This window comes from Lepisosteus platostomus, chromosome 9 (assembly GCF_059453375.1).
Source record: "Lepisosteus platostomus isolate fLepPlt1 chromosome 9, fLepPlt1.hap1, whole genome shotgun sequence".
Taxonomy (NCBI): Eukaryota; Metazoa; Chordata; class Actinopteri; order Semionotiformes; family Lepisosteidae; genus Lepisosteus; species Lepisosteus platostomus.
Window position 1 is genome coordinate 3794786 of NC_142619.1, and position 13275 is coordinate 3808060.

At 44.3% G+C, this 13275-nt stretch overlaps 1 protein-coding gene across 5 annotated transcripts in view; it reads left to right on the forward strand.

Moving 5' to 3' along the window:
• The window catches only part of tbc1d30 (TBC1 domain family, member 30), a 41847-nt gene extending 37514 nt beyond the window's left edge, over positions 1-4333 (forward strand). For 2 of the 5 annotated variants that reach the window (XM_088646441.1, XM_088646444.1), the window contains 2 exons: positions 379-543; positions 1462-4333. In XM_088646441.1, coding sequence (XP_088502567.1) covers positions 379-543; positions 1462-2228 — 932 coding nt within the window. In that variant the 3' untranslated portion in view covers positions 2229-4333. The remainder of the gene's footprint in view (positions 1-378; positions 544-1461) is intronic. The other 3 variants (XM_088646443.1, XM_088646445.1, XM_088646442.1) reach the window with 2 other exon arrangements.
• The last annotated feature ends 8942 nt before the right edge of the window (positions 4334-13275 follow it).

The following is a 13275-nucleotide window of genomic DNA, read 5'->3' on the forward strand; positions in this document are numbered from 1 at the left end:
TCACAGTACTGTACGGTTCGGTATGTTCATAATGTCGACGCCGAAGTGCCAGTTTGGATCTTGTTGTTCTTAAACTGGGCAATTAAAGCAATTTAAAATATTATTGTTTTACCTGCAAGCAAAAGCCAAGCAACAGAAAGTTCCCAATCGCCCTGACTGTGTGTTTGTGCCTTTCTTGTGTTTTGGGGGCATTTTTAAACTGAATGCGATGATGTTAAGAGTTTGGTTTGCCACTTCCGTCTATGTGTAGTTTACTGAGAGTGTAACGGATATGAAGCCAAGTGAATGACTCTTTCCCTGTCTAGACACTGAATAGAAGCAGTATATCCTCATTCCACATGATCCTTTGGTTGACGGAGGGAGATTTTTACCCATCAGGCCAATTGCTCGGACGCCGAGATGATATGGCAGACAACGAGACCGAGCGAGAGGAAGCCTGGTCTTTTCCCGCAGCCCGTGATCATCTTTGTGTTTTATTCTCAGGCCCGGAAGTCGAATCAGATCCTGGGATCGCAACAGATCCCAGGAGCCAGATGAGCAATGGTACTGGAGGCTACTGTTTAACCTTTCTTGTTTGGTGCAAGGCTTCTTTCTGCTGGGACTTTGGTGGGGGGGAACAGAAATCATGCTTCGTTTAGAACGTGCAGTTCTCTCAAAGGATAACTGCTGTTCTCAGGAATGTAAGGTCCATCTACCAGGCAAAGAACCAGAGAACACGCAGAAGCAAACAACAGGAAGCCAGACATTTTGTCTTGCCCCGCTACTGGTGCATTGCATTTTAGGAATATTTGAGATTCCCTGAAACAAGGCTGCTTCTTAACGTAACATTACAATCGTACAGGAGAGCGCAAGAGTGGACTCAAACGAGAGGGAAATCAGCCCCTTGCTTGTTTGGAAGTTGGGGGAATCGAAAAAAATTGCATCCAGACGTTTCTCCAAGGTTCCCTTCAGGAGCCTTGACCGCCTGGCTAGGGAGGTTCCCGTCACCCGCAACTCTGTGTGTAACGCAACATGTTCTGCTCTCTGTTCACAATGCATTCCCTTTCAGTTTCCAGCTGGGGCACTGTGCTTATTTAATCGCCACGTTTGCTAAACAAATCCCTTTTAATTCTTCTTGTTTCTAGACTGAAGAGATAATAACAACAACAATAATAATAATATAAACCTTTGATTGTAAGGCACATTTTCAAATCCAAGGATGCTGTCTATATTATTATTATTATTATTATTATTTGTACAGCCAATGTGTTAAACCCTGTTCATCTTCTATATATTCATAATAAAAATCAAAATGCGAAGCACACTGATGATTCTTCCCTGCAGCAAAGATGATGATTGTCTTTCAGCCAAGGGGTTTCTGAGTCAGTATAAGGGGAAGCAGGACTGTACCTCTGGTCGTGGTGGAGGGTGAACTGTAGCTCGAGTCCTGTCGCTGACTGCTGTCTCTGTGCCTTTTCCCAGACAAGGGCCCGGCCACCAGCCTCCTCCCCTCCCAGATCCCCCAGTCGCCCGTCATGAACCACCTCCTGCTGGGGAAGAAGCTCAAGCCGAGCGAGAGGGGCTGCAGGAATGCCATCGTCCACGTGCCGGGCTCCGGGAGCCCCCCGACGCCCCAGGAGGACCTCAGGGCCAAGCTGAACTCCCCCTGGCGCACTCACGTCCGCGTGCACAGGAAGAACGTGGCCAGGGCGAAGGGCCAGCTGGGATACGGAGACGCCCTCGGGCTCATCGAGGGCCGCGGTCCGACAGCGGAGGGGGAGCCGGGAGAGACCTCGCTGAAGAACGAGGAGGAGAAGGAGGAGGAGGAGGAGGAACGCAGGGCGGAGCAGAAGGTGGACGGCCAGTCCCCGGAACCCGTTTTCCGGGACCCCAAGGCCAAAGCCGAACTCCAGGAGGTCCAGCAGCAGCTGTCCTCCCTGGGCTTGGAGCCCGGCGGCCCTGGATCCCCCGAGCAAGAGGATCCCCCCCCCTGCAGGAGGAAAACCTCGGATTCCTCCAGCTCGGACAGCGGGGGCTCCGTCAAGCGGACCCCGCTGGCCAGCAGCCCCGCCCCCGCGCCCCCAGCCTTCTGCCCCTTCCCCAGCGTCAAGCCCCCCAGGAAGTCGGCGGCAGCCAGGAACTTGGGGCTGTACGGGCCCACGTCTCGCACCCCCACCGTGCACTTCCCCCAGCTGAGCAAGAGCGTCAACAGAGCGGCCAACGGCGCCGCTGGGCCCAAGATCCGGTGATCATGGACGCGTTGTTTGTTTCTGGTTTCCGAAGAGTCGTACCGTACCGCTCTCTCGCTCAGATTCACGTTTCGTGACCGATCGGTGTGCCCCGTCTAGATCCTAGTCTTGGGGGGGGGTCCAACGAGATGGAAGGTGACCGAAGGGGGTGGACGGGGTGACGTGGCACAGGTGGAGACGTCGTTTTCCTCTGCTTTCTGGCAGCCCTGCACTTTCGAACACGGCGATATATTTAAACAAGCTAAGAGTGTACGCTTCCTAAAGCGACCAGTATGATCTATACTGCCAAAAAAAGGCTCATAGCCCTTGGTCTTGCAGAATAAATAGTAAAACTGAACACAGGTGCATCATGTTAGAGGAATATCTTTGACTTTCGGTCTTGTAAATCCCTGGTGGTTGAGTAGCTCTTGGCTCTAGCTGCAGGGATTATAGTTAAACCTCTCACCCTCTTGTGTTTTCCTTAGGGCACGCCTTAAGTCAAGGTGAATAGCACGTGCAAAAGGATGAGCATTAACTTGACCCCGGAGGTCTCCTGAAATGTGTCAGAGCGCTTTTTAAACAAAGCACTCTGACAAAAGTTCAACATCACGGCCTTAGAAATTTGTTCTCTGCTCACATCATTTTTGGGGAAAAGGTTCTGCGTCGGGTCTTTGCCATTTCTTCGTCATCTGGTGATGAAAACCCCGGTGTAACGTCTTAAGAATTATCCCCCCGTGTAGAAATTGAAGATCGACATTTGATGACGAAAAACTGGTCTAATGTCATAAGAAATGTCCACCCAAGTCAAAGAGTGAAGATCAAAATTTAGCATGGGCGATTCAGCTCCGGAGTTCTCTTCTGAAAGATGTTTGAAATATGGAAATAGGAACTAGGAAGTGGAGATTCTCCACCTCCAAAATGTTTTTTTTGTCCTATTCCCTATTCAGATTCTAGTCTGTAGTAAACCCATCTTACGGCGTGTACTAGTGACCCTGTGAAGCAGGCCAGTTCTCTGAGCAAGTTTATACAGCCTGAGTGCCGCCAACCCATGTTTCAAGTCATGCAGGGGACAGATGATGACACTTGGCACCCAAACTAGACTGAACGTCCCTCCTAATGCGCTACATGAACACCCAAGGGCTCAGGTCAGCGTGAACCTAACGCCAACCTCTGATCAAGGGCCCGTTTTTCAGCTTGGGGCTTTGTCTGGTCCCAGGGGGACAAATGTAGGCCATGTGCTTTCAGGAGCATATATTAGCACAATTTCTGAGCACTGTGGCTCTCCAGCCTCGTTGAGGGGGGATAACATCACTCCAAAACGAAGGCGGAAAGCCCAGTGGTTTATATGGATGTATGACAATTTATTTTTCTCCGTTTCATGCAAATGTTATCCAAATTCTCATGCTCTGCACCTAAAAAGTTTACCGACTTAGATCTAGAGCTGTAGAACTCTGTAGACACACACTAGACCGAATGTTTACCATGTGTGGTTGCCTCTGAAAGTGTTTTGTTACTGTTTAAACTGACAGATGTTAATGTCACAAGAGATGCCTGTGGACTGTATTTCTCTCCAAGATAGTACGGGATTTGTTTTTTTTTTGCGATTACAAATTAAGTTTCTCCCCCTCCAGCTCGTGAGTTGTGGAAGAATTTGTTTTTCTGGAAGCTTTGAGCATGAAACGCCCGATTTCAGTTGAGATGAAGGCACAGGACTGCACGAGACAGTTTTTCGAGCTACCCCTTTTATTGTCTGCTTGGAAAATAAGACTTAGCCAAGGAACTGTCGATAATGATGTCATTGTAGGGGGCTGCAGTGTTACCAGAGAAATGTGTTCCGCCTCTCTTTGTGTTGTCATGGTAAAGTAAAAATTTTGGAGATGTATTGAATTTAAAATGGGTTAGAAACGAGTCATGGATTTCTAGAAAACCTTTAAAGATTAATTGCACTGTAAATCACAGGGGATTTATTTTTGTTGCCTGTTAAGTTACTGGCCTATTTAAGTTCATTCCTGTTGTGAGGGGATGTGGTGTATTTGCAAGATTAAGAAGCACAGCTCATGAAACCTAAGCATGATACTGCACACTTGGCACTGCAAGGAAAAGTCTATTAAAACTATGAACCTTTATCTTTTGTTTCCAGTTTCCAGTGTTTTTTTTGGTTCTCTTGTGTACAATTCTTAAGAAAACAGTTACAATTAATTCACCCATGTGAAAATACTCCTGACCCTTGTTATGAACCATTCATTATGGAAGGATTCGTTTCGCTAACGGGTAAACAAATAGATCAGAAACCAATTAAAATATTAAGAGATACTGGAGCAGCCCAGTCATTTATTGTGGCGGATGCACTGCCCTTGTCTGTTCAATCTTTCTGTGGTTCGAGTGTATTAGTTCAAGGCATCGAAATGGGTTTTATGAAAGTACCTTTACACCATGTACATCTACAATGTGGTTTAGTTACTGGATTTGTTAGAGTTGGGGTACGTCCTTCGCTACCTGTTAAAGGGGTAAGCTTTATACTGGGAAATGACCTGCCTGGTGGAAAGGTTAAGCCAGTGTTAGAAATAATGGATGAACCGGAAGCTCATGCTCGCGATGAACTACTAGAAACATTTCCTGATACATTTCCCGCGTGTGTAGTTACTCGTGCTCAATCAAAGAAACTAGGTGACTTAGTAGATTTGTCTGAATCTTTTTTAGTACATGAGGACAAGAAACAGTCCTCAGCAAAAAGACTAGATGTAGGATTGGGTGTTCTGAATAATGAAATAAAGGGGAAATTATCTCGGGAACAGTTAGTAGCTGCTCAGAAAGTGGATCCTTCTTTAGCTAAATGGGTCTCTTCTGTAATTAGACTTGAGGAGGCTAAAGAGAAGAAAACTGCTTATTTCATGGAAGACGGGTTGCTTATGCGAAAATACTAATACTACAGTAGTGTTCCAATACTACAGTAGACCTGGACTGGAATGTAGTATTTCAGATAGTGATACCATTAGGCTATCGTAAACAAATACTTGCTCTCGCCCATGATCACCAATTATCGGGTCATTTGGGAATCACGAAAACATACGATCGTATCCTTAGACATTTCTTTTGGCCTGGTTTGAAGTCTGACGTTGTTCAATTTTGTAAAGAATGTCACACGTGCCAACTTACTGGAAAACCAAATCAGGTGAGTCCACCTGCTCCGTTGTACCCAATTCCAGTTATTGGTGAACCTTTTGAACATGTCATTGTTGATTGTGTTGGACCACTACCGAAATTTAAATCTGGAAAACAATTTTGGTTAACTATCATGTGTGTTGCTACAAGGTTCCCAGGAGCAATTCCACTTAGAAAAATTACTGCGTCTAGTGTTGTTAAGGCACTCATTAAATTCTTTTCAACGTTCGGCTTACCGAAAATAGTTCAGTCTGATCGAGGCACAAATTTATCTAGACTTTTTGCACAAGTATTACAGTCTTTAGATATCACACATCGGGTGTCCATTAAAAGTGTTTAAAGAGAAAATGTTAGACATTGGAGAAAATCCTAAAACAAATGTACTAAGATATGTAAGTAAATTCCGAGAGCGCTTTCATAATGCTTGTTCACTAGCAAGGGAGACATTAAGAGTGGTACAGAAAGGCATGAAGCGGTGTCATGACAAGAAAGCTGTTGCCCGCATATTTAACCCTGGTGACAAAGTTTTAGTTCTTCTGCCCATTCCTGGTTCTGCCCTTTCAGCACGTTTTTCTGGACCATACACGATAGTTGAAAAACTTAGTGATACAGATTATGTTATTCGAACTCCTGACCGGAAGAGACAGACTCGAGTGTGCCATGTAAACATGTTGAAGGCTTATGTAAACGGAGAGACTTCGGAACAGAGTGATGTAGATAAGACTACAATGTCCGCTGTCTCATCGGCTGTAATAGCCGTAATAGCAGTTATAGGCAATGTTGAAACTAAAACGATTGATGAGGATGGTTTAATTTTGCGCAACGCACCTCAACAGTGTGCTCATATATCAAATTCTGATATTTTGATGAACCTTCCCTCATTCCTTAGTCATCTGTCAGATTCACAAAGTGAAGATATCGTTAATTTAATTCGTCAGCTTCCAACATTATTTGGTGATATTCCCACTCAGACTAATGTGTTACACCACGATATTGACGTTAATGGTGCTAAACCTATAAAACAAAATGCCTATCGTGTTAATGTTACAAAAAGAAGAATAATGAAAGAGGAAGTAAACTACCTTCTTGAGAATGGATTAGCTATAGTCCTTGAAGTTCCCCATGCGTACTAGTACCTAAATCTGATGGAATTTATCGATTTTGTACAGATTATCGTAAATTGAATGCAGTCACTGTTCCTGACTCGTTGCCTTTGCCAAGAATGGATGATTATATAGACAATTTAGGTTCTGCTCGTTTTGTGACTAAACTAGATTTATTAAAAGGGAACTGGCAGGTTCCTTTAACTCCTCGGGCTTCTGAAATTTCAGCATTTGTAACTCCTGATAAATTCTTGCAATATACGGTCATGGCCTTTGGACTACGTAATGCACCTGCCACTTTCCAGAGGCTAGTCAATATAGTTTTAGCAGAAGTACCTAATTGTAATGCTTACCTTGATGACTTAGTTATTTATTCGATGGACTGGAAGGGCCTTGTGGCCTTGTTAAAAATGGTGTTTGAGCGTCTAGAGAAGGCAAATCTAACGCTCAACCTTGCAAAATGTGATTTCGGAAAAGCCACTGTGACTTACTTAGGAAAAGAGGTCGGATAAGGTCAAGTTCGACCCATAGAAGCTAAGATATCCGCCATAAATGAGTTCCCAGTTCCTACCACAAGGAGAGAACTTCGTAGATTTTTAGGTATGGCTGGATATTATAGAAGTTTTTGTAAAAACTTTTCAACTGTAGTGAACCCACTGACGAGTTTACTTAGCCCGAACAAAACATTCACCTGGTCCGAAGAATGTCGGCATGCATTTGAGAATGTGAAAGCTCTTTTGTGTAGTACTCCTGTACTTGCTGCCCCTGACTTCTCTTTGCCATTTAAATCGGAGGTTGACGCAAGCCCTGTGGGAGCAGGAACAGTATTGTTACAAGAGGATAAGAATGGATTGGACCATCCAGTGTGTTACTTTTCAAAAAAGTTTAATAAACATCAGTTAAATTACTCGACAATTGAGAAAGAAGCTTTGGCGTTACTACTCGCTTTACAATATTTTGAAGTTTATGTAGGTTCTAGCCACCTACCTGTAAGTGTTTACACTGACCATAACCCTTTGGTGTTTCTGCATCGTATGTATAATCAAAGTCAGCGACTGATGCGCTGGTCGTTGATTATCCAGAACTATCATCTGGAAATTCTCCACAAGAGAGGGGCAGAAAATGTGTTAGCTGACGCCCTTTCTAGAATCTAAAGAAGATTTGATTTCTTTTTGTTTTCGTTTTGTCCAAACATTAGATGTTTGTTTTTATGGGTGGGGGTGTTACGTCCCAGTGTGTGTACTGTGTGTGTTTTTTTCTGTTATGTCCACACTGCTGACCCTTGATTGTTCTCCCTTCCCCATTGGCCAACCATCACACCACTGTTTCAATATGATGCCATCGTCAATCAGCCTCAGCCAATCAGAACTCATTTTATTCACTATATAACATGGAGGCTTTCAGGAAGAAAAGGCCTTTCGTTTGACTTTGGTCCCATTTGGTTTTGGTTATCGCTTTGCTTCGCTTCGCTTCTGGTTATTGCTTCGGCTTCGTTTGTTGGTTTGTTTTGCTTTGTGTGTGTATTTTCGTATAGCTTCGGCTTTGTTGTTTTGTTGGTTTTACGTTAGTTTCTTTGTACTTTCCTTTGTTTGTGTGTTCATCCTTGTTTTGTCATTACCTTGCCCCAGTGTTACATGTTCAACTTTTGTGTTCTTTTGTACCCTGCTCCTGTTGATTACTCTTGTTTTCCCTTATTTGTCTTCCTGGTTCACTTGTGTTTTTGTGTGAACTTTTGTATATAAGGTTAGTTTAGGTTGTTGGGTACACTTTACACACTTAGTTGATTTTGTATTAGTACACTAGTTTTGTACGGGTGAGTGCCGTTTGTCTTGTATGGTTTTGGGTAGTCAGTGCAGGTTAGCTAGGGTGTTGAAGACGCCGAAGACCGTGTGTTTCGGGTTTTCTTTTGAAGTCAGATTAGCTTTCCCTCACTGTCCTAGCCAGCTCCATTTTTGTTTTTCTTTCCTTTGGCACCACTCTAGTTCCTTACTCTTGTTATCACGCTTCCTAGTCCCTCACCAAACCCCCCCTGCTTCCAAAAGAATTATCCTAAATGTTACACCCCTTTTCCCCTAGACACTTGGGGTCGTAACACTCACCTTGTGTACCTCCTACCACAAGAAACGTTTCCCTTCGTCTTAGCTCTGTGAGAAGTTTGTGAAATGTGTGGGTTTTGTTTTGTTGAGTGTTATTTAAGCATTGTGCTTGCAACATAAAAGGTTGTCCGGATTTACTGAAGCATTATGTTATATGCCGGCAAAAAAAGCCCTTAATGAGGGCTTGATGGGATCTGTGCTAATTATGTGGGATCTCACAGGTACAGAGTTTTGCGTTCTCTCCTTCTGGTCTCCACAGCAACTGAGAGCAAAAGCGTGCCCTTAGTCAGCATCTAGCTGTGGGTGACACCTTTGGGTGTTGTTTTAGCTTTTTACTGAATTTCGTGATTCTTCATCCCTAAAGAAGTGCTTCAGCAGGTCTCCACCGGTATGACCAGAGCTGAAAATACTGTACCTTTGATTCGGTGACCCCTGTTTAAGCCCGTCTTTGTGTAGTGTCTCTTCTGCATCTCAACCCTCAACCTGGATATGTTGTCCATAGATACCCACCCAATACAATTTTTGTAATAATACGAAGAACAAACTTCCACACAGCCAGTGCTTGACAAAAGCCCTTTGATGTGGAAGTATTCTGCTTATATGAACAATTCTGGTCCTGTCTACAAGGTTAGACAGAGAACTGAAACTGAAAAGAAACTGAAAGGACATCCACTCATTTTGAGTCACCTGGAGCTCAGCAGGACAGAAACCCTGAAGATCCTATTGCTTAGTGGCATCAGATGCGAGACATCTTTAATCCTTTGGATGCGAGTCTACATTTATATCCAAGACGAATTTATCATCCAATATTTCTAGTCTTGTATTTCCATGAAAATGTTGATAAGAGCATTTCTCTTCTCTAACCTTAGTTTCCCCCCCATGCGTAGAGTCTGTAATAAACTGCTGTGAGAGACTAGATTCTAGAGATCCGCCTCCATCTCAGGTTGGTTTTACTTTGCCTGATCAGCGAAGTTGATCTTTCAGATTTCTGTTTTTTGGGGTTTTGGTATTGGTTTTAAAAACAGAAGGAAAGGCATTACCGCCGAGTTTCGTATGACATGAATGGCAGTTCAATCGTGTTAGGAACCTTGAATGGGGATCATGGTGTGGTCACTCATAATTTGGGAGATTTTATGAGTAAGCATTCACATGATACAGTTCTTGTTAATATACTATATTTTTCCATATTTTTTTGTAAGTACCACGCTGGATAGGTTATCCAGAGTTTCTAAACTGTCCGTGTGACTTGTGTCTCAGTGGGTCTGGTCTGCAATAACTCTTAGCCAAGGAATTTCATTTCGGACACCTGCTGTAATTCCCATGTGTACCAGCAGAGGGGAGCAATGCTCTTCAGACTCTTCACTAATGCTGCCTCATGTGGTTGCATACCATGAGTGCTCATGATAAATCCATTCATTTTCTATCTGCTTCTTCCAGTACAAGGTCAGGCAGAGGAGCCCGAGTCTATCCCAGCAAGCAATGGGCAAAAGGCAGGATAGACTCGGCCTTGGACAGGCAGTGATATTTGCTGTATGAACGAAAGGAAGGAGAGCTGGTGAGGCCCCAGGGTGTGATCAATGCAGTCAGGTTGCCTCCAGTCAGTGTCAGTGGAGATCTGCGGAGTCTAGCCCCTCCTGCCCAGATCCTAAGCTCACCGTGCTCGGTCCTCCCCCCTCAACGGTTGAAATATACCCATGCACTAAACCCACTAGCGGCGAGTCTAGGAGGGGGAGGTGGGCGGGCACAGACATCCTAAAATAATCCAGGACTGCCACAAGCATAGTGCAAAAAGTGTCTGGTTGCCAACAGTGCTCTTGTGCAAGAACAGCATTTACAAAATCTAAAAAAAAAAAAATGTTTAAACAAAAATAGTAAAGAGCAGATGCTCCAAGGGATTTCCTACTGGCAGTTTCAAAACAACAGAGATGGAATCTCCCAGGTGGTGTAAGGACATGTAGGCCAGGTTACGCCATATAAACTAAGACAGGGCTGACAGTTGCACTTGGAGGTAAAAAGCTCTCACCCCCAGGCGCCGCATGAGGGACAGGGAAGACTCCGTCTAAACCAGAGGAGAGTCGGAGTCGGTAATCTGACACAGCACAGTGGAATGAACAGGCAACGCTAATACAACACATATACAAAACGCTCATATAGAGATGAAATTATCAGTAGCTAATTACAATTTCCACAGTATGAAGCTAAAGATATTGCTATTACCATAGTTATTTATTTTAGCTTATCTTTCTGCGTGACTGCACCACCCTCCCTGTCCTGCATCAGGGTGGCCTACTCAAAACGTTTACTCATTGCTCGAGAGCTTTTTGCTCCTTTTGGGTGATTTTCTTTCCTGAATTTCAACGGGTCAAATCACCTCTTCACCGGTGGCCAATCTGCTCTCGCTCAGGAGTCGGTTTAGTGCTTAAGCACTGGTGACAGTCACGTGGTCAAGTCACGAATGATCACTTTTGCCAAAAGGTGGTAAAAGCATCACAAATCTGTATGCTTTGTCTAAAACCACTACACGAATTGAGTGACAAGTTCTTTTGTTGCAGAACACCCAAAGGGCATAGAAAACAGCACTCAGGAGTAAAGGTGGGTTACAGAGCACATCAGAAAGTCTGTTTGCATGAAACATAATGAGCAAATGCAATGGTATTAGGAGCACCAGTGTTGCTTCCTTGCATCGCTGGAGCCCTGGGTTCAATTTCTGGGGTGCTGTCTGTGTGGAGTTTGCATGCTCTCCCCCAGTTCACATGGGTTTCCTCCAGGTGCTCTGGTGTCATCCTACAGTCCCAAGACATGCTGGTGAATGGATTATCTTCTGGGAAAATAGGCCCGTGTGTGTGTGTGTCCTGTGATGGACTGGCCCTGGTGGGTGTCTGTGTCCTGTGATGGACTGGTGGCCCACCCAGGGTGTACCCTGCCTTGTGCCTGTTGCTCCCTGGTGCCCCTGTATTGGATGAATGTAATGATGATGATACTGTGCTAAAGTGAAAGTGAAACCAGGGCAGAACCAGACCAATGCGGGGTTTGTAGGGGGTGTGGTGGGGGTTAGCACTACTACTACTACAGGTCCTGGGTTCGATTCTAAACTCAGGGCACCTTGTGTGTGGAATCTGCGTGTTTTAGGTGGTTTTCTCCCAGGAGAATTGCTTTCCTCCCGTGTTCCAAGAATACCAACTGTCAGTATTCTTGGAACTAATATAAATCCTGCCTTATTCAATATTAATTGGTAGGCTCGACACTGACTCAGTATACAGTAGGTGCACCCTGCGAAGGTTTGAGAGACAGGTACTGTATGTCATTCATGACACAATCCCACAGTGCTTCCAGGAAAAAAGCTCCAGGGGTGGTGTCAATCTGATCAGGCATGGGCGATCAGAGCGCGAGACAATAACCTCACCCGAAGTGCCTGAAAGTAACTTTTACATTGCTGTAGCACCTCGGCTCAAGACAACTCCTAATAATAACTACAAATGAAAACGGCGTTCGATGATGAAAGGAGAGGTGGCTTTGCCAAAAAAAAAAAAATCGCACTTGAAGTAGGAGAGAGATGGAATCAAAACACATGTGACTGACATCTTGTTTAGAGAAAGGCTCTCTTTCCCCAATCCTCCCTGGCAGACACAGGAGGTGGAACTTCAGGGATTCATGCAGGCACATGCCGAAAGAATGTAAACTCTTCTGCGGGGCAAATAACTTGTGTTGAACGTTGAAAATTCCCAGAAACAAATTTCCTTAAGAAATTAATGACACATGCCTGTGGATGTTTGCAAGTATGATTTACGCTCAACAGTGTAAAATAGCCGCGCTGAATGCTGGGAAGATATTTTAAGTACAGTGCCCAACAATTTGAGCTAACAGGTCATTCTTGGGGTCCAGAAAAGTTTCGTTTCTGAACACAAGGTGGGGCTGGACCTCTTTCACGACGTCGTTTTTCCCTCCCATAAGGACCACAAAAGACTAAAAGGCTGTGTCAACTTTGGCAAAACACTCCACTGTGTACTGTTCATTGCAGTGTTGGATAGAAATCCGGGTCCAAGTTGCCACAACTAAACATGCATTTTATATCAGATATAAGGGGTATTGGCAGTTAAATCTGAAGCAATTACTGGCTTCAGAAAGACACTACGGTCTCCAGAGTAAATGAAGAACTTCAACACAGCCAATGTTTTACTAAAAAGAAAATGTTTTTTTTTTTCCAGTTATAGAACAGGCTTATAGTTGTAAACAAGGTGTCAATAATAATTAAGTTTTAGTTAGTTAGAATGTATTGAATTCTGACTTGGTTGAGAGGGTTTGTGTGCGATTGTTCCCTAAAACAACTTTTATATCGACAACGGTGCAGTATTTTCTCGGATAATCGAGAAAATCAGGAAAGCCTTTAACAGGACCGAAGCCGTGTTTGAGGTGGGTGATGTTTCATTTCCATAATACAGAGTGGACAATCCATTCATCCATTTATAATTATAATAATTGCTTACACTTACATAGCACACCACTCAAAGCGCTTTACAGGTAATGGGGATCCCCTCCACCACCACCAATGCCCAGCCCCACCTCGATGATGTGCGCCAGAATGCTCCCCACATATCAGCTATTAGTGGGGAGGAGAGCAGAGTAATGAAGCCAATTCATAGATGAGGATTATTAGGAGGCCATGATTGGTCAGGGCCAATGGGAAATTTGGCCAGGACACCGGGGTAA